We start from the raw sequence: 23,656 nt of genomic DNA, 5'->3' as shown, positions 1-23,656 counted from the left end.
GTTCAGGCGCGGTTTGCTCTGATAGGCCTGTCTGAGCGGGTTTTAAAAGAGAAACTGTTCAAAGAAGAGCGAGAACTGGGCTTTCCCGTCCTGCCCGGCCCCCGCGCCGTGACGCGCCGCGGCCGCGCGGCGGCAGCCGCTCCCCGGGCACGCGCGGAGGGCGGGGCCGTGACGCCGGCGGCGCGGGGCGGTGCGGGGGCCGCGCGGTGCGGGGCGGTGCGGCGCGGGGGCCGCGCGCGGGATGCTGAGCCGGCTGCAGGAGCTGCGCCGCGAGGAGGAGACGCTGCTGCGGCTGAAGGCGGCGCTGAGCGACCAGCTCACCCGCCTCAAGGTCAGCGGCACCGCCCGGGACCCGCCGCCGAGCGCGGGGGCTGCGCTGCCCGCCTGGGCCTCGGAGGGCGCGGGAGCGCGGCTGTGGGCAGAGGTCGGGGCCTGCCCCGCCACTTCTCGCGTTCTCTTGCGTTTTAATGCGCTTCGTGCTCTCGTGCTTCCTGGGCGCGGCGCTGAGAGGTTTGGGGGTTTCCGGTGGCCTCCCCGCCTTGTCATTCCGGCTCTGCAACCGTTTCACAAAACGGAGGGAGAGACTTTGTTAGAAAGGGCATGTCGCGATAGACTGAGGGGTAATATCTGTTGGAACTGGAAGAGGTAGATGTAAATTAGACACTAGGAAGAGATTCTGGGCTGTGAGGGTGGTGAGACCCTGGCCCAGGCTGCCCAGGGAAGCTGTGGCTGCCCCATCCCTGGCAGTGTTGAAGGGCAGGTTGGATGGGGCTTGGAGCAGCCTGGGCTGGTGGGAGGTGTCCCTGCCCATGCAGGGGTGGGACTGGATGGTCTTTAAGGTCCCTCCCACCCAAACAAGCCTGGGATCCTAAACACAACCCTTCTTGTCCCCGTAGACGGGGCTGTGCTGGTGTCATCAGCGTCCTGCTGTGCACTGAGGAGTGGTGAGACAGGTTTGGAAAGCTTGGATGTTACTGCTGTTGATTATTCAAAATATTTAATACCTCTATGATGGAGTCCAATAAGTAATTACTGCAAAGGCTTGTGTTCCCTGTCTGCAGGTGGAAGAGCTGGCTCTGCAGTCCATGATCAGGTCCAGGGAGGAGAATGTGACAGTCTCTTCATCAGCTGTTGCAGAGGAGACTCACAAAGTAAGGGACGTCCTTGTCTGGTGACAAGTGAGGGTCTGGCTGTCCCCTGTGATGGGCTCTGTCTGTGTCAGCCACAGAGACAGCTCTTTGGTTTAAGTGCTTGTAGATGTTTCCATGGGTGGTTTTTATCTGGAGTGCTTATTAGTGACCTGCTGCTCGTTAACTGAAAGGCGCAGCTGTAAAATGTCTGGTTTGTTGTTAGTTTATGTTTGAAGGGTTTTGCTTTTTCCCATCACTGAAAGCAGCGTGTTGTTTCCAGGGGGATTGGAAATTCCTGCTTTATGTTGGCATAGCTTCAGTTCACTGTTTATTTAGCAGTGTGTCCAATCCACTTAACTGTGACAGGCACATTTAGCCAGCTGACTGCAAGGGTGGAGGTACAGGTACCTTCTGAACCTCTTACTAAATATATGGTCAGCCTGAACTAGTTCAAACTCTTCTCTGGAGAATGGGTGCCTGTCACTGATGGGCTCGTGCAGGAGCAGCTTCAGTACTGAGACTTCTAAAAGACCCTGTGACTGGGCAGTTTTAATAGTGGTTTGAGAAGTGTTCAATATCACTGCTGGTCTTGATAATTAGCAAGTTAAACTCTTTTATTGTGACAGACTCTTGGGCAGATGGACAACGAGGCTGCTATCAATCAAACTGAATTACACCTAAGTCTTCAAGATCATGAAGAGGAGGAGGAAGAGGAGGAGGAATCAGATTCTTGAGAGAGAGAAGTCAGAGATGGTTTTGAGTGCAGACTCAGGAATTTCTTCTTCACTCATATCGAATTCACCAACTGTTTTTCACTTTGTCCTGAACATGGATATGAACTATGTGATGTTCAAGACTTTTGGAGTCTAGGGAGTTACACCTGAACACAGGAACGTCACAGTTGGCACATCTTGACTTAGATGTTAAAAGAATGAGAATTGGCTGCAGAAATATGTAGCATAATCCATTCCACATTTAAAACCTGATGTATCTTTCTACAACCTGCTATGTGGATGGGAGAAGTCCTTAATTGATTCAGACCAATTTAACACGTACACTAAAAGCAATAATTCGTCTGTTGTTCTTTCCTGATGCTGAGAAATAAAGCCAGGCCCTGGATGCTGCTGGCTGAATCAATGGTTGTATTTTAACCTCACTTGCTTGAACTGGAAGTTTTAAGACAGGCAGTGAGATGTGTCCAGGGTAGTCTCCAGGCTTTCCACTGCTGTGTTCTCAGTTCCATGGAAACCTGGACCCAGGCTCCCTGGGCACAGATACTGTGTCAACTGAATTCTGAGGCAGCCTCTCCTTGTACCTACTGGTGCTCTGCTTAGGTACTGTCAGTCTGACTGAAACTGTAGCATTTTCTATTTCTGTGTCAGAGTAGCAGCCAATTAGCCTTTTATTTAGCCACAAATTGTATGGCAAGAATTGGTCCATGGCACTTGTAAAAAGGGACTAATACTGTTAAATTGGTGTAATTTTCTTTTTCCCCCACAGTAACTTCATAAATCAATGTGAGTCCACCTTCTGCTTTCAGTTGATCTTCAGGGAGGAGGAGTTTAAGAGCTTAGTTATAAAATGGAAAGAGATGTGAAGTCCCCTCCACAACTCCTTTAATGGTACAGTAACAAGTTGGTGCTGCTCTTACTGACAAGTTTTTTCGGCTCATGGAGTGCAGAGACCCTGTGGTGCAGCTGAGTATTTTATCAGTTCTTAAAGACTTGTTTTAAAGCACAGAAACCCAAACTCTGTTTAGTGGATTAAAAACAATAAAACTAATATTCTAACTCAGCCACTTTGTCAACTTACTGGGAGAATAGTTATATCCAGGATTGTTCATTGCACAGTGAGTCTTTGTCATCATTCAAGAGAAAAGAGAATGTCTAGTGAAGTTTGCTTTTAAGAGCAGGAAGGGAAATTGGAGAAGTGTCCTGGGTGTGGTCAGAACACTAACATCAACCTCCAATGAGTTCCTGCCACTGCTTGAGGAGAGTTTATTTGTGATAGAAACTGTATGTTGGAATCTAACTGGCTTCAGCCTGTGCTAGGGATAATTGGTTTTTGAGAACTCTGGCTGTCTTGGTGAAAGAGGGGTGCAGACCATTCAGCAAAGCTTTCCCAAGATTCACAGGTAAAAAAACAAAGTCTGAGCCAAAAGTATTACATCTTGGCATGTCAAAGAATGTGTGTGAGGAGGTGGTGTGTGAGGCAGTGGGTGGGCAGGTTCTCCCTCCTGTGCAGGTGACACTGCTCAAGCTCAGGGTGCTTCCCTGGGCTCATGTCTCTGCCTCCCAGCAGGACCATTTGCTGCCTTCCCTTTGCTTCCTGGCAACTCACCTTCTGCAGCAGCCGCTCTAGGGCTTCCTCTCCAAAGGGTAGTTGTGGCTGTTGTCGCTTGTCCCCAGCATGTTTTAGAGAAGTTTCTGTGGCTATCCTTTGTATCCTTTCCTCCTGCTGGTTTTTTGTGATCAAGGCCCTTGCTTGCTGCTGGATTAAACAAACCAGGTCTATTGCATGTTGCAATAAAGTACTTCTGGTGTGCTGCTACATGTAACTGTGCTGGCATTGTTCAGATTGTTGGCTGCGGAGCAAACAAGTAAAATTGGATTCACATCTCAAAACCTAGACATACTGTGTATTTCTTTTACCAAATAGTAAAGAATACTGCTGTAGTACTTCACATATAAAGCTGAGAACAGATTTAAAATTAAACTGCACAGCCTTGTCACCACAGTCACATTCAAGTGCAGACAAGCTGAGGAAGCCTTTGACATGTCAGTGAGTCATTTCCTACTGCTGATGGGCTGAGGGCCACTCTATCCCTCTGATACTTGATACTGTCAGCCAAGTGGAAGCTCATGTCTAGAATTACTTGGATTCCTTATGGGAAGGAATTTCAGCCATTTCCAGGTCAGAAACATCCTTTCACAGAGCCATACTTTTTATAGTGCTGTTAAGAGGGCAAAACATTGTCCTGAGAGCCCTCTCCCTGCTCTGCTGACCAGCAGAAGCAAGAAGGTTGCCAAGTTGCTGGCAGAGGCCAAACCTGAAGAAGTAATTTAGTACAAACACTCCTGGTGAAGAACAGATGCAGGCACACAGGTCCTCCCCCTGCGGGATGGATAGCAACATTCCTGTGTCCACACAGACAAAACCTCTGGAGTCAGGCTTCTCTTGGACATTCCACAGAAAGCCTGTAAACAGGGTGTTAACACACTGCAATGCCAGCTAAGGATGTTGCATGGTTGGGGAAAAATACACAGAAAAAGTGTGTGCAATACAGCAATAACTTAGGGCTAAGACTGGTTACATTTTTGAGTTCAAAAAAAGCTTCAAGAAGTTACTTGATAATATATTTATTAAGAGAATCCATTGCTAAACATCTGAGAGAATAAAACAATAGAGGATCTTCATACACTTTAGACACAAAACACAGTTGTCATGGATTTTCAGGTTAAAAGAAAGCAAATTGCCTGGATGTTTGCCTTGATTCTGTAGGAGACTTCCAAGAACTGACTTAAAAATCAACTGGACATACACCACTAAATCCAAGCATGATGATATGTTTTAAAAATAAATACAGAAATATGAACAAGTCTACAATTAGAATATTGCCCTGTACATTCCAAGGAATGCAGAGCTCTTGCCTTCTTTACCTGGAAAGAGAGATCTCAAAACAACAGCAACAGTGGGACCATTAGGCCTAACTTTCAGATACAGTTTGGCAGCAGCAGAAGCATGCTCAACAGAGACAGTTTTGGAGCATCCCTAATCCTTTTTGCAGGGGAGATTAGGTAAGCATGATTGAAGTACCAACAATTTACAAAGAATCTTGATAAGGTTCAAACAAGTGGGGGGTTAATACCCCCAGTGATATTTTCATTAAGAAAGAATATCCATAATCACTTAAAATCAGCAAGCACTGTAACTTAAACATCTGAACATTTTGGTCAGTAAACTAATGCAATCCAATACAATACCAAGTAGTTTATGACAAAGTTTAAAACCATTTGGCACATGCTATAAAGACATTCTTCCTTAAGAGGTGAAATACATGTTTGAACAGGTACAAGCTGAGGAAATAGGACCAAAATAGCATTGTTGTTAACAGATGTACAGTACAGGATTTGCTCTTCCACATTCAGACTCCAGCAGCATGCGTGGGTGTACTGGGTTGGTTAAGGCCTATGGTTGAACACAGCCACCCTGCAAAATCCACCTCCTCCGCCTCAGATCTCTTAATGAAAGCATGAATCTGAGCAGAGGAGAAGCACAGCATTATTCAAGCACCCAATCTCTTAAATAATCATTTTGAATAACATGAACTACAATCAATCCAGTTTACTTTCAGTATTCAAGCTACCTCTAACACTCAAACCACTGGCAGTGACCACGAGAGCTTTCCTGCAGGATGTGTGAAATAACCAGCACCTGAACTGTACCCACTGCAGAGCATTCCAGAGGAACACTGCCCACACAGTGCCTGACTTGCACCATGGCATGAGATAAGGATGTGACTCAGCCAATTGAGATAATACTCTGGAAAATATTTGCCTGTGCACAGAAAGGCTTTTAGTCAGAGAAAGAGTCTTGACACTGCATTTTGCACCCTTATTGTGCAGCAGGATCAGTGCAGGGAAAACCTGATTTTCTGCAGTGGAATTCAAGTCTTGGCAGGACACTGGAGGCCATGAAAAGATCCACTGGAAATGATGAGGTCATTTCATGCAGAAAAAAAATGCAGATTTGTTTGTGTCTAGTAGTTCTACATATTTTGCAAGACAAAGTTGATGACCAAGGCAAATTCTGTGTTTCACCAGACAAAAAAAAAATCTAGAAGATGTGGAATTTTGTTATTTTGTCCTACTATAAGTAATAATCTATATACTTTCTTATTGACTAATAAAAACAAGAGAGAGAATTCTTTTGCTAATTAACTCAATAACATTAGGTAATATACTAATTGTAATTATCAAGTGACAGACTCCAAAACCCACCAGCTGCTGTTGCAGGAGTGTGTGAAGCTTGCAGCCCTTCATCACTGGATCAGAAAAACAATCCCCCCTCAAACCATATGAGCTGCTTGTGTCCAGGGCCACAAACTACACTCTGGGCCATATGCTCTGATCCTGATCTCCAATCAGCTGAGGAACCCAACCTGCAGGGAGGAGTGCTCTTAGTTCAAAAGTTAAGAACTTTCACTTACCATCAGCTGCTTCAAATCAGCTCTCTCAGCAGGGTTCTTAATTAAGCTAGGAAAAGAGAAAGTGTTACACAAGTTACACACTATTATCTTTTAAAATAAAGATCAAGTATTATCACTTTGGTGTACAGCTTTGGTCTGAAGAAGGTACCACTCTAGAGAGAAGCAATGCAGTGACTCTCAAATATAGACCAGGGCTGTGAGCAGCTCCCTTCCATAGGGAATCACAGGAACAGTTCTAGGTAAAAAATCCTGAGTTGTCTGACACTGTTCAGGGGGCTGGGAGTGCCTAACCAAGCTGGAGAGATCAAATTCCCACTTAAACAAAACCTCAACAGTATGAGCTGCTTCATCCCTCAAGTTTCTTTTACCCAAGCCATTTCAAGGTCAGTACCAAGTACAGGTATTGAACTACTGTTCTTCCTTTTAAACAAATAGATATATGTAGTTTTTAATAATGAAATTAACTTTTCAAACTATAATGAGCTACCTCCCTTCACACTGAACACACAGTGCAGGGACCACTGAAGTACAATTAGAAAAGTAAACAGATGGGAGAATGACTGGAGTGATGAAGACTGCAGTTCAGTGAAGCTCTGGGCAAGGAAAAAGCAGCTGCAAGACTTCTGCATCACAGAACATTGTGAGGGCTGCCCTGAAAGTGAGGATCCTCTACAACTCTGCTGTATGATCAGAGCCCCTAAGTCCTATCATGTCTCCAGTGTGAGGAAGTACTGAACTCAGTTGCACAGAGAACAGAAATTCTATCTTAAAAGAGGGAAACAACCCTCAGCTTTGAGGTTCTCTTTGGATGCACGTCCTGTCAGCCTGGTGCCTGTAAAATGAGCTGTAGGCACATAAACAGGTAGAGAAAGAGAATTATGTTCATTGAAACTGCTTTACGTTTGCCACGGCCTACAAGTGGGGACTCTTGATTGCCACGTTATCAATACAGTTAAGACAGCAAGGCTGATCCCTTTTCAACTTAGCCATAGAGACAATACTCACCATTTGTTAACAAAATCTTGAAATTCAGAACCAAAAACACCATTGGGCAGTTTCGGAGGTGGCTGAAAATAAGAAAATCAAACCAAATCAGGAACCATTCAGTACAACCAACACACTACAATGCATGACCTACCCAGAGATCTACCCACTGTGTGTCCTGTGTCTGGGGGAAGCTGTGAAGCCTAAGCACCACCCAGGCTGCCCTTCCAAGCTGAGCTCTGAACCAACTGTCAGGCAGACTTCAGCTTCCAAACATATGAACACAGGATGTGCTGTCCTATGACTTACAAAGTAAAGATGCTGAGTTTTTTCCCTGACTAATTCTGGCTATTACACTCACAGCTGCTGGAGTTTAGGTGTTTCAATAAGAAATCAGACCAGAGACAGTTTCTATGGTGGGGTCATTTTTGTTGAGTTTTGGTTTGGCTTTTTTTCCTACACGCTCACCTGAACGGGGTGAACACAGCCTTGAGCTGTCATTAAAGAAGGCTCAGAGCAGCTGGCAGTAATGAGCACCCTGCTATTCTCCTCACTACTCATCTCCAGTCTGGGGAAGAGAAGATGCCCTGCACATCATTAGCTCCATAATCCTTTTGCTCTAAATGGTCTGTCCCAGGGAATAAGTTTGTTCAGGTTATGAATTCAAAAATAATTCTGACAAAGAAAGAAGAGGTACTATATAAACCTGCATATTATTGTCTTGTTCTCCATGACATTTGCTGTAGAATCAGAGGTAAGGTTTCATTCTTATACTCTGGGTGCTGGGAGCACTTACTCTTGGGTTACTTGTATGTAGATAGCTGAGATGCAGCCTGCATTAAGCTACCCACTGGTGTACAGATCCTGTTGGGTGCAGCAGCTCAGGCTGAAGACTGTGTGCGTGCTACAGCAGAGGGGGCAGAAGATAATCTTGTCAAATCCTCAACTACTGCAGCTCTTCAGCTTCAGCTGACCTCTGCAGTCAGGAGAGCAGGACCATAGCATCTCAAATAATCCAATGCTAACTCTGTTCCAAGAGTTGGTGCTGTTATATTAAAGTGTTATATAATATGCAAAATAGGTCTGTGGTGTGAGAGGAGACAGGAGCCTGTGGATGAGGAACAGCAGCTCCAGAGCACCAGCCACGCCAGGCTGGGCAGGGACCTGGACACCAGCTGTGCTTGTTAAATAGGTGTGTCAGGAACCTGTCTAATTCATTCACCTCAAACAATTCTGTTATCCAGCTGTTACAAATGACAGCCAACAGGAGTATGCTGGCTTTTTTTTTTGGAGGGACACAAGCAGTGGAGTTATGTGAGTTTCAGCAGCTCTTGTGAAAACATTGGAAACCAGATTCTCAGCTCGAAAAGACCAGTATCTATTAACAAGCCTTGCAGCAAAGCTATTTGGGAATTACAGTATTAGAAACTAGGTTTTGCATAAGACTAAAACAAATTAAGTAAAAAACCCAGTTATTTATATGCTCGATTGTACTGTTTGCTATTAACTGTCCTAACAGGTTGCATGATCCAGGCTGGAAACCACATAAACCTACTGAAATGATGCAGAGAAATGAACTAAAATTTTCATGGGAATAATTTAAAAATCAAGCTAACACACATAACAAGGATGTGTCTCATACTACAGCAATAAAAGATAACATGGCTTATTCTAACGTGAACTCCATAAACCCTCACATTCTGGATGGCTTAAAAAATGTACAATTGTATTAGTACAAGTGCAAATAGTTAATTACCTCATTGACGATGTAATCAAGAAGTTCAAAGATTGCCATGGTGGGTCTGCTGTCTGGGCCACAGGCTGAGAAGAGATTGCAGAAGTGGAAAAACAGTGTTACTGCCCTTCCATGGTAGGGGTGTTCTAAGAAGCTAAGTCATACTCTGTTCTTACATGGCATCCAGTAGATTTACAGGGAAAAAAGTGGATCAGCAATAGGATAGTACTTTTTTTGCAAAAAGACACTGTTTTCAGGTCTGATCCAAACCATTAACTTCACTGGGAATTGTCCTACTGCACTTTGACCCACATTGCCTAGAGGAGTGAACCACAACAACAGACTGAAGTCTTAATGATGCTCACGAACAGCTTCAGTTATTAACGACAGGATCTCTGGTCTCAGACACCTCCTCACAGTGAGACTGAGGTGGGTGCCCAATACAATCCTGATTTTTTTAAAGTTTAACGTCACACTATGCAGACCAGTATCAGGTAAGGAAGAGCTTTAAACTAATGAAGAAGGTATTAGAAAAGAATTTAACAGATGGTTGTAACTTACAGTTCACTGGTCGACCAGGTGTTCTTTGCCTGGGCGAGGTCTCTGTGACTGGAGAATCTCCCTCCACGGGGCACCCAAACATTAATTCCAGCTCCTTGGAGTCAGGAGGAGGGATGGGGTACCTGCCAATAGCCATTTCTACCAGTGACAGCCCCATACTCCATATATCTGATTGCACTGAGTAGTGAGTTCCTTGTAGTCGTTCCGGCTACACACACACACACACACACACAAAAAAAAGGAAGGAGAGACAGTCGTGTAAAGAAGAAAGGAAAAATTGATGAAATGACGGATGAAACATCAATTAATAGTATGATATGTCCCAATGAGTGATTTACTGATATTTTCCTTTAAATGTAGCCTCTGGAGTTCCAAAAGTTCCACAAACGTTACATACAAAAACTCCAAATAAACTCTGAGCTTTTTTCTTAAATTATGCCATTATGCTGCTGGTTTATTTCTTTAGCAGAATCTCTAAATCTTGCAACTATTAATGACAATGGGGTAATTAAAGAGCAAGGCGGCAAAACTAGTATGAGCAACTGAAGATTCACCTGGTTTCCCTGAGAAGCTGCTCTTGGTTTTCAGCTTTGGGAAGGAGAGGGAAGGGAACTATTGATTCTATGTGGATCCAAAAGTGACCTGCTGCTCTAGCAATAATCTTGTGGTTTGTGACACTTTTCTCAGCTGATTCAATTCTGGTAGCTCCCTACAGCAGAAATGCATTTATGCAAGGACTGCTATATTTGTGCACACTGAAGTTTTAGATCCATATTCAAACAACTGCTAAATAAACTGTTGAGCTTTATAGTCCATTTAAATGATAATAAAATGTAACGTACAAATGGAATGATAAAGTATCATGCCAGGCACAGAGCTCTCCTGGAGGCAGAGTGATTGAAAAATACATACAAGATAGGAAGACAGACACTTTTTCTGCCAGCATAACCCCTCACACATTATGGCCTGACAAACAAAAAAGCAATAGGCTTAAATTTTTCTCAGGAAAAAAAATCTGGAAAGGACAAACACAAATACTGGGTAGATTATAAGCACACGCCAGTGTAAGGATTCCAAAAATGTATGCAGGTAAGACAGACTCAGCTAAAAACATTTTTGTATTGTCTTTAGAAGACCCAAACACTGGAAAAATAGTAATGTATGGGTTTTTTTGTCAATTGAATCCCAATTAGAACTGTATCTGGATATTCCAGTCACATGGCTCCAAAAATCCTCAGCTCTGACCAGCACACCCATCTTCTGTTTCTGCCTGAAGACTAAGGCATAAGATTAGCCCTTAACTAACTCCTTTTGTGTGGTTTTTGTACTTGCTTTATCTATGATGAGTGCTGAATGTGGTTTCTGCAACTTTTAATACACAGACCTACATCATCTTTGGACCCATTTCTACTAAGACTTCTCAAAGAAGGTGTTGACTTTGCTTTTCTGTTCTCTTTTTTAAATTAAGCTCATATTTTACAAAAATACTGCAGATTCTTACCTTACTATATGGATATTTTGAAAAAATACATAATTTGAAAGTTCCTCTCATAGAATGCAAGAAAGCAGAATTCCTGCAGAGTCTCCTCCCTCTGCCATAATGGGTGATGGTTTTATTAAGTTAGTTTTGTAACATCAACTGAGACTATATTTGAGCTTTCTGTCTCGCCTCAGCTAGTCCCAAAGCTGTCTGGTCTAACTACACAATTGCTGGACAATGGACAAAGGTGCCCAAAACCAAAGATAGGCAAGTGATTTCCACAAAATGTAAGTGTAGAGGAAGTGAGTGGATGAAAAAAAGCAGTAAACACACATAGTATTAGTTATATGAAAATAACTGAAATCTAGAAAATGTTGAAATTAAACATTGTTGATTGTACACATCCTCACATGGTAGAACAGGCTGTTGTTTAGCATGTAACAACTCTATAGCTGTTATCTGAAAAAAGTGTGCTAGGGGAGATCCTGCAAGTAAAGGTACTTCAGATGCTATCAAAAAGAATAAATAAAATCACCACCATGGCTCGGTGTGTGAGGTATGATGGTGGAAAGCAAAGCTAAACCTCAGTCTGTAAAAACAATATATTCAAGAAAACTGAAGGTAGACACCACTTTGCTCTCATTCCCTCTAGCAGAAGAAAAAGGCAAAGCCAGCAGTATGAAAAGGAGCCAGAAGAAATGGAGCTGTTTTTTCTGCTAATTAGCAACAGGCTCTAGATGTATGTGGAAACATAAGCCACAGTTTATTCCAAGTACATTACCAGTACCAAGTGGGGAAAAAAAAAGGGAGAATACTGCCTTTGATGTTAAAATGCAGGTCCCATGCTGAGCAGAAGCAGCAGCATGATGTTTTTTTCCTTTAAGCTTAAGCCCACACAGTTTCAATCCTACAGCAGCTCTGTGAACACTAACTGCAGAAGCTAAGAGGCTGTCTGCTGAACAAGGCGTGTGCAGCAGAACCAGAGACATGTTATGCCCCAGAACTGTGACTTTCACATCATGCCAAGAGTTCATCCTAAGAGCATGTTTCAAGGTATTCCTCATATAGAGGAACAAAGAACACCCTGTGAATAGTCTCAGATGAGCTGCTGTGGCCTTGTCCACACCAGCCACCTCTTGTTTTCCTGTGTTGCTGCAGCTGTGCTGGGTTCCTGGAGCAGTCCCAACAGGATCACCAGTGAGGTACCAGCACGCCTGCAACAGCAGCCACAGCAAAGTGCTGGAGTGGAAAGAAAACCACACTCCATATGGAAAGAAAACTAGAAACACTGGGCTTTTTTTGGAGGCACAGATATACAAAACCTAAATGCATTAACCCACTGGATTCTGCAATGTAGATGCAGTTACATCTCCTTTGTAGTGCTACAAAATATTCCACATTGCTTGGCTTTTCTTGCAACAGTTCCTTCCTAACACACCAAATCTGATACGATACTGCAATATTCCTGGGATGCAGGAAGCACTGAACTATGAACAGCAGCAGTAACAGCAACAGTTGGTTCCTTGATTACAGGAGTTGTGATAACTCTACCATCATGTACAGTAAACTCAAAGCTATAAAATCTGTACTTACAGACATGTAGGAGCGTGTGCCAACAAAGGAGTTTGCCATAGAATCTATCAGTTGTCCACTGACACCAAAATCACAAAGCTTGATTTCACCTCTAGAGTTTACCAAAATGTTAGATGGTTTAACATCTGGAAAAAAAATGAATGGATGACTTATAAGAGATAAAATGGAAAAATTGACAACGAAAGTAACATGAAAGGTGAAAATTACTACATGTCTGCTTTTGTTTCCCTTCTAAACAGGAAAACCCTACCCCTTCTCTGAGAATACTCAAAGATTTAGTTTCCTACCTAGACCCATATCACAGACTCACTATTAAAATAGAAAATTTTTCTTTATCTGTATTTAAACTACAAGAGCAAAAAGACTATTTGTTCCAAGTTTTGGTTTCACCCCGTGTCTTAGCTTTCCAATATTAAGGTTGGGCATCCTTATCCTCACTGCAATGGCTGACATCTGACATCAACTTGAAAGTGTATGTCAGCAGGATTCCACTTCAATGTTCTTTTGCCTGGATATAACAAAGAAAGAGGCCCTAGGTATTATTTTACAAAGGTCTACTTTGTAAACTAAGAAAGCCCATCACTCCCAGCATCCCCTCCTATGTACATAACCAGAAACCATATGATAGCAAAACAATTCTTGCAGTGTGTGTTCTTGCTGTTCTGGGTTTTGTCTGGTTTGAGGTTTTTTGTTGGTTTGGGTTTTTTTTGGGGGGTGAGGGCGGGAACAGAGGTGGTGGTCTTGGTTTTGTTAGGCTATTGTGTTTTTATTTAATTTAAAGCTCTGAAAATATCCTATTACTGAAATTCTGCATTTAAAACACTTAGAGATTGTTTACCTGTGATAGGAACCCCTCATTATTTTGAATTAATCACTTTTTCTAAGTGGAAATATAATAAGGGTCACTGGTAGCTAAGCAACTAATAACAGCTATTTTTGGATGCAAAGGTACAGAGAACAATCATCTGTTTCTTTTACAGCTGAAAGAAGGTTTTTAATATATTTTTCTGCTCAGCTTGTCATTTCCAATGCATTGTCAAGATAAGGAATCAACAGCTCACATACGCAAAGTAATGCTACAGAAAAAAGGGTACTAGAAACTGGTTTTGAAGAAAGATCAGCTCAGCCTATCCAAATTTCACTTAAAATTCTGCTATTCAAGAGCAGATCCAGAAGTCTATAATCTGTATCATATTTTCACTGGCTTTTCACTTTTAAACACAAACATATTCCAACCAGCTTTCATTTCAGTGACTGAGCAACTGACTTTAGTCTGTGATGTCAGCTGGAAAGATGATACTAATGTGACTCCTTGTCACTGGAAAAAGATCTCCATGCAGCAGGTTATGCCTCACTGAGCAAGATCCATGGAGACTGGAAACTGTATTTTAGCAGTTTCTCCCCTCAGCCTCCTTTTAAAGAGCACAAAGCTTGAATACATTACCCACTTTTGAAAATTCTGGCCAGTTTTCTGGTTCCTGACATCATCTTTTTAGGTAACTGAAACTGTCCCAGCACACTGACATATTTTGTGATCATTTGTGTGTACACAAGTTCTTCCAGGCTGAGGAACAGGACAGCGAGCTACAGCTTGCCTGTCTTGCTTGGAGCCAGCATCAGCCAGTAGAAAATCCACACGGTGCCCTAAGAAGAATTACTCCCTGGTCTTAACAGAGAGGCAGTCATGCCTGCATACACCTTCTTTCAACTGTAAAGAAGAAAATTCCAGCTGCTTCTGCCAGGCACAGCCTTCCTCCTTATGGGGAGGGAAGAACAGAAGCCCATATTTTGTGTGTATTACCCTTAATTCCCATCCCTACACAAGTAGCTGCCTCATAAACATTGTTCTCCTCAATAGATCTTCCTCCTGTAAAAGCCGAGGTGCCAGGCGGTTTGTGGAGATGTTACACAGCATTTAACTTTGAGCAGGGCTTCAGTAAAAAGGGATTTTAGAGGCCTTCTGGGCAGACAGCTGAACCTTATGCAAGTTCTACCTCCTCTGTGCAAGTTTGACTACTTACGGAGACACCACCACGAGTCCACTTCACAATGAAAAGGCAGAATGAAGCTTAGGAACATGACCTATCAGTTTAAAATTCCAGCAGAAAAAAAACGCAAACAAACCCAAAAAGCAAAAACGAGGCAGATGTTGGTGCAGTAAAGCAGGCAGCAGAGGTCAGAGACCTCCAGCTACACAGGAATCTACACCTAAAGTAACAGCAAGGTGGAAAAAACATTTGCAAAAACCACTGGAAGCACTGCATAGCCTGAACAAATAGATATTGCCTCTAGATTTGTACTGCTCATCTATGCACATCTACTAGTTCAATTTGAAGGAGAGAGAAAAATCCTCCCTTATCTCTATAGCTCATGAATATTTCATGTTCCTAATTAAATGGCAAAAAAATAACATCAGCATTCCACTGTCAGTGAACCAAACAGCATCCTCTTCATAAGCATCTTACATGCTCTAGAATCCACCTGGTCTTTCAAAGACTTAACTTTCACCCTCAGTGTCTCTCTGGCTGATAATCCCCCACTGTATCTTTCTTAGAACAGCACAGTAAGCCAGGACTCCTCACTGCAGTTCTACATGAAGCTTGTCTTGCCCTCAGCATTTCCATTTTATAGAATCATAGAATCATCTTCCTCACAAGGCACCCAGTGTACTCAAGAGTGTGATGTTGGGAAGGCTGTTCTCTTTCCACCTCTCTACATGTAGCGTGCTCTGCTATTTTAACTCCAGTGTCTGAGCACTTAAGCAGTTTCTCTGGAAACCAGGGACTTGTATTGCCAAATGGAACAGGAATGCCAAGGCACCCTCCAAAACGTATCCTCTAACTTGCAAGAAACGGACAAATCTAGCAAGGAAGACCAAGTGTGCTACTGAAGTGAAAGGACATTTAATGATCCATCCCAGACAGCCCAAGAACAGAGCCGTGCAATTCTAGAAGAGTCCTTAGCCAGTCCAGAGCGAGGGACACACAACACTGAAAAGGGAACTAGTTAAAACAAAGAAGCTTCCAGGATTTACAAGATGTCTTGCAATCTCTGTAAGAAGTATGCCTCCTCTGCCTGACCCTGCTGCCTCCCCAGGCACAAATCCATTCTGAAAGAAATCTCATTCTGAAAGAAAGGTGGCTCTGGACATTATCCTAACACCACCAGGTTAAGAATTCCTTTCCTACAGAAGTTATTGAGTAGCCAGACACTTGAGAACATACTTGTCCCACCAGCTCGTCTTTCAGATGTTTTGCAATTTCTATCAAGTCTTTTCAAAGATGACCAAAACAAAGATGAGCTCATGGTCTATAAAAATTAAGTATTTTCCATTGCTTCCTTTGTAAGCCCCAGTGGCTTCTTCCTTGAGCTGCCTGGAATGACAAGCCAAAACTTTTCCTTAGAGGTCACAGTTAGTCCAGGATACATCTGGGTGTGGAAGCAGTTTAAGCTGAACCTCCTGTTGAGCAGCTACCACACTGCATTGCATTTGGTGTTCTGCAGTCCTGTCTTGACAAGTTCATTTAAACCACTTTTTCTTCCCTAGATTTACATAGAGTGCAACAAAAACAGTGATGTGAACAACCTATTTATAAAATTGTACATTCATGGGTGAGATTAGTCAAGAAACAAACAAACAAGCTGGATGCCCAGGATTTCCAAAGGAGGAATCCCATACACAGATTCCTTCCTCTCAGGATTATTTTATATATAAAAACCCACCAAAAACCCCAAACAAAAAAACACAAGCAAAAATACTGAGAATGGTGAGTTTTTTGCTGGGTAGGCAATACAACTGTTTTGACATGACAACTCCTTTCTTAAAATAAAAAGATCTGAGTTCACATTTTGCATCTTACTGTTAGATGATGCTTTATAGCATCCTGTTTCTCCTTTTCTTGGCAATCTCAATGGCCAGGTCAACATTACAAGCTGTTGCTGACACGGCAGTGTCACACACAAGGAATAAAACAGTCATGGAATAACCCTAAAACAAGTTATCACAAGTCTTGCTTTCTTTAGACTTTGTACAAATTTTTTAGGTCTTATGTTGCTATGTACCCATGTTTAGTGAGGATGTCTACTCATTTTTAAGTCTCCCACTCTCACCACCACACAAACCCCCTTACTAAACCAAGCCCACCAACTGTACATATTCTCACCCAGGGAGAGACTGAGTGAGAACAAACAGCACATGTCAGATCTTGGTCATGTTATGTCAGCACTAGGTAATCATTGAGGGCAAACTAGAGGGGCTAGAGAAAATAAGTGACAAAAAACTCCAATTATTATAGCTGCGTCACCAAAATAATGCTAAGTTATACCAGAAACGTGCTTTTACTAATACTATTAACTGCAGATAGGATTAAAGATAGACAGTCTGGAAAAGGGAAACTTTGCCAGAAAGTGCTTTACCTGCACTACAGGGGTTTTCCCAGTAAAACACATTACCCTTGTTTTGCTACAGACATGGCTTCATTCTGGCTTCACTACGTAGCAACCTTAACCCAGGGCCACGTGTCTCCAAGAGTTCTTAATACTTAAACTAAAAAAGCCTAAAAAAGGAAAACTATAAGAAGCCTTTTTCTTTTTAATTACAAAAAGTGAAGAACTGAACACGTCAAAGGGCAGTCAGTACACTTATAATGGCATTCCTGCATCTGAAGCCACATTTAACATTCAGTATCAGAGCTATCTGACAACACTAAACCCTCCTAACACCACCTCAGTCTGCATACTTTTTGTCTATTTTTTCCTCTTGCCAGCCCCTCCTTAAGCACAGAGTATCACACAACAGTATAGCCAGTATCCAGCTTAGCATCAGCCAGCCTCCAGAAGAGAGCTTCATTCTGCAGGAGAGCATCTTGCTCAGAAACCTGACCAGCAGGAAGCTGGAGCAGGGCCCTCCTCCAGCAAGACGCTAAGCTGTAACACCTCCATCTGGTGTGCCAGCTCCCACCTGAGGTCAGCTTACAGATGGGGGTCTACAAGGGCAATCTGTAGCACAAACAGGCTGGTGGATGGGATCAAAGACAGAAGTCAGCAAATCTGGCTCCATATGTCAAGAGATGGAAACATAATGCTGACTGGTTTTCTTTTCAGCTGCCAACACTGGCCATGATCAGCTTCCAAAATGTCAATCTAACTCCCACTTTATCAGACATCACACACTTCAATGAGAATTTTTGCAAAAAAAAAAAAAAAAAAAAAGAGTACAAGGTCTTGTATTTCTGATGTCAGAGTGCAGCCCATGAAAGGTGAGCAGAAAAGCCAACAATCCCAATTTGTATGTGGAATTTTACTGGATTGAATGTGCCCTGCAGTGTAAAATTGGAAGCAATATAGGAGAGGAACTCTTCTTGGTCCAAACACGAAGTGTAATCTCTGAAGTAGTCAATACTGTGAGGTTAAGCTGCACTGAAACAAGATCAGAAGGGCTTTATTTTTGGATTTATCAGATTTATAGACTTTAAAAACTGAAAAAAGAAAAAGAAAAAAGAAAGAAACAATTGCAGCCAGCTGAGCAAGAACAACCTATAAAAGCCACAAGCAACCAACGTGGTAACAAACCACTGCTATGGCTGAACTGAGATCTACAGGATAGAAGTCACTCTCCCAGTATGCCCCAAAATAAGGTGTTCTCTTTCTCAGGAGTGTCTCTCTCCCTTCTGCTCTGAACAGAAACAAATGACTTTGCAACTGCCAGCCACAGAGCCTGCCTCCAGCATCCTTTCTCCAGAAAAGAGCTATTATTTGATTGTTTAAAAGTAAAAACACAAACCACAAAAGAGAAGCCTGCAATCAATACAGTCTGCTTCTTAGCTTCATAGCTATAGTAAGAGATTCAGAATAAAAAAAAGTTTGCCTTAAATGACCCAGGAAAGTCCCTCTGAACCAAAGTAATATTGAACTATAAAGAATCAATCAGAAAAAAGTATGTACTTTAACGTGAATAAAAACTATGTTCAAGAAAAGTTACAATGTACTATTTTATCTCACCTCTGTGCATTATTTTATGCTTTTCTCTCAGATATGTGAGTCCTTTTATTACCTAAAGACAAATAAAAGAAAAAAATGTTAATTTATGAAACATAAGAGATAATTACATGCTTTGTCTGTACAAGAATTTCAAGGGAATGTGAGATAACAGAAATCCCAAAATGTAATCACTGCAAATGAGTATTTTAATTTGTACCTCCAGTTCATACTAGAAAAATGGAGTCAAACAACCCCCTATTCAAGTTTTGCATACAGAGCTTGTTGCACAAAAGATATGAAAAGATAACATCCAAAATTTGTTAATGAAATGTTAATTCTGTTCTTATCCAGAAGCATCAGCTGATACAACAGCAGAAAAATCAAAGCAAACACAATAGAACGTGTTACTCACTCCAGTGCCCTGAGCTACCAAACAACATCATGCACAAAGACAGCTTTTTAAAAGGTAATATTTTATCTCTCACACATCCTTCAGTCTCAAAGTGGCAGCTTCCTGGGCCTGGCATTACCACACCAAGACACAAGTGCTCCCTGATGTACCCACTTCCAGCCACGAGCACACTCACCGCAATGCTAACTTTGCCCAGTATCTGCTCTGGAATTCTTCCAGCCTTCTTCAGAACTTGATCCAAGGAGCCACCATCCTAACAATAAATGTTTGAACAGTCAAGCTTCAATTAAATTACTCTAAGACATTTTAAAGAGGACTATGGTCTCAAGCTGAAATTTGGTGAGGAAAAAAAAAGTGTTGCTTTTCATGTTTGATTTAACATTGTTATGTATGAAAAAAAAACAAACCCAAAACATTATTCCCCAATAGGAATTTGTCTGTTTTGTGTTTATTTTAAACAAACATTTGGCCAGGAACAACATCCACTTAAATAAACACTTTACATAATGATCTTCCATACTAGCATTCATAGTCTGGCCCTTGCTAAGGCTGTACTGTGCACAAATAGCTGCCAACCAAGCATAAGGAATTTTACAGATTTCTGTACCTTTCAGCCCAATGCAATTACATGCCTTTTTTTCTTGTCACAGCCATCCCATGATACTCTGTCACTCTGAAGACAGAGCGAGGAAGATGGAAGCAGCACAGAAGATTTTACAATTCTGATTATAGGGATGAAAACTCATCACAGTGGAAAAGACAGAGCTCTCTTCCTGAATACAAGGTGTGCTAGTGGCACCCCATGGTCGTCATTCAACCCAGATCCCCCTTTCCCTCAACCCCAGAGGAGACCCAACACAAATAAAGTTGGCCTCTTAGCTCTGCACATCCAGGGTGACTCTGTCAGCTCCCAAGGATGGAGGGCTGATTTGGCACAGCTCTCCAAGAACCAAAATGGGAAGTTTCATTGTAAGTAACAGTCCTGCTAATCTTACCAGGTGCACATTCACCCTCAGCAAAGCCAAATATATTCCACTGTTGCTAAGAGCTTTTGAGAAGGAAAACTGTACAAAAAAAATATTTTTAGCCATGGATTCAACAATAGGTTTATGCATAAATTTCAGATTCTCTATAACAGAATATAAAACCAAAGAAAAAATGAAAAAGTTATTTCTCCAATTAAAAAACAATATCCTGTTGTCTGGATCAGTATTTGACACCTCCCAGTACTCAAGACAAAAACCCAACTGGAGAAAGTAACTGCCTGCTGCCCTAATCTCTCCTTTGGAAGTTTTCCTCACCATTTTTACATGTGAAGAGAAACAATATTATATGTGGATTAAAATCTAAAACTCTTGTGAGAAGGCTAGTACATAAATACTTACTTGATCACCACACTTGATTAAAAATAAACCAACAGAAAAAAACAATAGTTCTATTTAAGTCTCGTGTAAACCAGTCTGCATTTCTGGGCAGCTGTCTCTGCTGAGGCACCAGTATATTAACAAAGGCTTCCTACAGAAAAACACCTTTTCCTTTTCCCCCTCCCCAACGACTAGCTCCAATCCTGGAAGAGACTGAAGAAAATCCAACTTGCCTAGTGTTGGCTGCAACCTTCAGTGTCTTTCAGGAGCAGAATCCAGTCCTTTTTCCTTTTTAAATACCTGCTGCTAAGCTAAGTTATGCATTGATTTTGAGTTTCTGTACCTAAAAATATCAGACAATCAAACCTTCAAGTTCTGTGCCTTTTCCACCTGCAACTTTTTGTTCATATTCATACTTACATTTTGTAACATAATTTTTGACTGGCAGTAATTGAAAGAAAGTTATGTAAAAAAATAATCATAAAAACGAGATTTTTGTCTGTTCTATGATCCAAAAGGAGATTTAAACCTTGCACCTAATGATCTGCATTAAGCTGATAGCTTAATAACTTAATCAAGACTACAGTTTACATAAGCCACCTTCTCTTTCTATTTCATATCTTATTGATCTATTGTTGTAAAATCCTGTACCCAGTCTGACCTGGAGCAGATCTGGCACCAAAGCCCCAGCTTTCATCCTGCCTCATTTGAAACTGAGGAGATGTCTCCTGTCAGAAAGATCATTCCTTGTTTAGGAATTTACAAACCCTGACTGCTCCTGTTAATTTTCTCATTGATAAATAGATTCCTTAAGGCTTTTATTTCTGCCTGTAATTATACCCCACCATGCCTCCTTCAGCACGTGTCAACAATTTTTTTAGCAAAAAGCAGATGTGCACACCTGTAACATTGCACCAATGTATTCTGAAACTATGCCCACACAGTCATTTTTAACATCTCTTGCCTTCCTATTTTTCATTTTTGTTTGCACTTTTGAGAAAATAACATCTTTGTAACTCCCAACAGTCATTTGTATTTTGGGGTATGCACACCTTCTATTCTGCTAGCACATGGCTAAAAACTGGATCATGACCACTTGTTCCTAGGCAACCATTGATTTCTTCTAAAAATTTTTTTAAGAGAAGACCAGAAAAGCATTAAAAACAGCCACATATACCTTCCAGAAAAAAACAAGATTTCTCTCCAAAGAAACATTTTTTTTCCAGAAAAAAATAAAAAGGTCTTCAGATTTATCATATTTCATATCGTTAAAAAACCTCCTCTACTAAGCAAGTGAGGCAAAAAATGTGACTGTCCTTTAAATACAAAAAAATTTACTTTTAGTATTTGGCTCCATATGGCTACAGAAAGGCAAACAGATGTCCAGAAGAATGTGTACTTTTCTATTAAAATGAAACATGGTTAAAAATATTCTTTTAATATTAAAAAAGTTGCATAAGATCCTTCTGGGCTTGTTCACTTCCTGTGCACTATTCCTTATGTTTGCATTTTCTGTGAAATTTGAAAAAAAAGGAAACAATATGGATTCAGCTAAGACAGATTCTGATTGTCATAGGTTGTGAGAATGACACAGCTGGAGTATCAGAGTGATCTGGTCTGTTCTGCGTAAAACTAGAACGAAACCCAAATCCAAACAAGTGTCTAAGTGGCAGAATTGGGTAAATATTTTTAAATAAAACAAAAAGGACCATGGATTAAGCAGAAGCTATTGGGAGGCTACATTTGTACAGCTTGAACTTAAACAGGAGATCAGATACTGGAGAAGGGGAAAAACCAGATCCTATCAGTCCCAGCCTCAGGTTTGCAGAGTAAATCCAAAATACAGTATTTGATTCTTTATTCCTGCAAAAGGCTGACTTTGTTAACTTAGGTCCTGTTGACTATCAGGTTTTGCATTAATGGTCTGTTATTAACTGCAGGCTGAAGCAGATTTATACATACTTACCATGTGTTCCATGCAAATGCTGATTTCTCCATCACTGTAAAAAGCTCCATAAAAGCCCACGATGTATGGAGAGTTGCACTCATGCAGAACTTGCAGCTCACGAATGATCTGGTTTCGAATGGCTGGCTTGATCTCTAGGTGAATTAACTGTAAAATAATCCACTCATTATTTTCCTAGTGGCAAAGTGCCATTCAGAAGGAACAGGTTGGTCAGAGAGCCTTTCAAGGCTGCTCTGACCCTGTTTCTGACTCCGTTTGGAGCAGGAGGTTGGGCTACATGACCTCCTGAGGCCCGTTCCAGCCAGAATTATTCCGTGACTTAGCTGTAAAATAATCCATTCTTTCTTTCTCAGTGGCAAAGAGAAAAGACTCCAGTACTGCACAAGAAAGTTGAAACATCAGTACCCATGAAAAGGTGAGATTTCCATCTCTTGTTTTCACAGAACACTTCTCTATCAGAAATTCCAGCACCTTTTCTTCACTTACCTGTTTTTTGAGTAGTTCATAAAATGAAGCTCTTTAAGTTGAAGAAAGGCCCTGAACAAATGTCTAAAGGAAACGTGTCAAAGACACACTGTCTCAGAAGCAGCTGCTGAAAAATATCAGCACAGGTGTTTGCAAAGCTTCAGTGGAATTAATTCACTGAACCTCAAATTAAAAACTCTCCAAACAATCTAAATCTAGAGGGAAAATTACATAAAATCCTTTGTTCCACTAGACTGTTTACCTCATACAATAAAAGTAGCGTATTTCTTTTGTGAAAGAGAAGATTCAGAGACATTATGGAAATCTAACTTCAGTCAATAGATGGAAGAAAAACTGCAGTTCAGCAGTTGCATCAAATATTAATGAATTAGGGCAAAACTTCCTGTTAAACCTCAGTAAGTAGAAAAAAAAAAATCAATTACATTGATTTACTTCAAGAAAACCTCAGAGATATTTTGTAATTGTCACACCTCAGAAGTGGACATTTATCTTTGCTTCTCTCCAAACTGCCAGTGTGCTGAGCATGGTTTATTCTTAAAGTTAGTACATGCACATTTTCCTTCAGTTTTGCTGAGGATGACAGTGTCTTCTTTTTAAAAAAAGAAAAAAAAGAGAGATCTGAAGTCTTTCAGCATCTCAATGAAAAAAAATATGGAAGTTTTCTATGTATAAACAAAGTAAGAATTAAAACATCAAGCCATTCCAGTTAAAATAATCTCATTTCTCTGACACACCAGGTCAGAACTGCTATCAAGCT

At 41.4% G+C, this 23,656-nt stretch overlaps 2 protein-coding genes across 4 annotated transcripts in view; one reads left to right on the top strand and one right to left on the bottom strand.

Annotated features, from left to right (window-relative positions):
- The first annotated feature begins 219 nt into the window (after positions 1–219).
- Positions 220–22,805, top strand: SNAPC5 (small nuclear RNA activating complex polypeptide 5). Of its 3 annotated transcripts, none has more exons than XR_007890404.1 (5): positions 220–331; positions 1,062–1,151; positions 19,023–19,137; positions 19,734–20,052; positions 22,767–22,805. XR_007890404.1 is itself a non-coding variant. In XM_051628205.1 (3 exons), the coding sequence occupies exons 1-3, from the start codon at positions 242–244 to the stop codon at positions 1,862–1,864; spliced, it is 288 nt and encodes a 95-aa protein (XP_051484165.1). In that variant the 5' UTR covers positions 220–241; the 3' UTR covers positions 1,865–2,924. The 3 variants fall into 3 exon arrangements, 1 of the variants encoding a protein (XP_051484165.1); XR_007890405.1 differs by having other exon boundaries at positions 19,734–19,867; positions 22,767–22,801; XM_051628205.1 differs by lacking the exons at positions 19,023–19,137; positions 19,734–20,052; positions 22,767–22,805 and adding an exon at positions 1,757–2,924.
- MAP2K1 (mitogen-activated protein kinase kinase 1) overlaps positions 4,474–23,656 on the bottom strand; it is a 33,899-nt gene continuing 14,716 nt past the window's right edge. Inside the window, exons 3-11 of the mRNA XM_051628204.1 lie at positions 22,414–22,560; positions 19,259–19,336; positions 18,693–18,744; positions 12,693–12,817; positions 9,620–9,827; positions 9,080–9,144; positions 7,345–7,406; positions 6,340–6,385; positions 4,474–5,388 (exon numbers count right to left, since the gene is read on the bottom strand). Coding sequence (XP_051484164.1) covers positions 5,275–5,388; positions 6,340–6,385; positions 7,345–7,406; positions 9,080–9,144; positions 9,620–9,827; positions 12,693–12,817; positions 18,693–18,744; positions 19,259–19,336; positions 22,414–22,560 — 897 coding nt within the window. The 3' untranslated portion in view covers positions 4,474–5,274. The remainder of the gene's footprint in view (positions 5,389–6,339; positions 6,386–7,344; positions 7,407–9,079; positions 9,145–9,619; positions 9,828–12,692; positions 12,818–18,692; positions 18,745–19,258; positions 19,337–22,413; positions 22,561–23,656) is intronic.

Source organism: Apus apus, chromosome 10 (assembly GCF_020740795.1).
Source record: "Apus apus isolate bApuApu2 chromosome 10, bApuApu2.pri.cur, whole genome shotgun sequence".
Taxonomy (NCBI): Eukaryota; Metazoa; Chordata; class Aves; order Apodiformes; family Apodidae; genus Apus; species Apus apus.
This window is presented reverse-complemented; position numbering and strand designations above follow the sequence as displayed.

Excerpts from the sequence above, each read along its gene's own strand:
- SNAPC5 (XM_051628205.1), top strand. The coding sequence starts at position 242 with ATGCTGAGCCGGCTGCAGGAGCTGCGCCGCGAGGAGGAGACGCTGCTG. Across the intron at positions 332-1,061 it reads ACCAGCTCACCCGCCTCAAG|GTGGAAGAGCTGGCTCTGCA; the intron begins GTCAGCGGCACC and ends CCCTGTCTGCAG. Across the intron at positions 1,152-1,756 it reads TTGCAGAGGAGACTCACAAA|ACTCTTGGGCAGATGGACAA; the intron begins GTAAGGGACGTC and ends TTATTGTGACAG.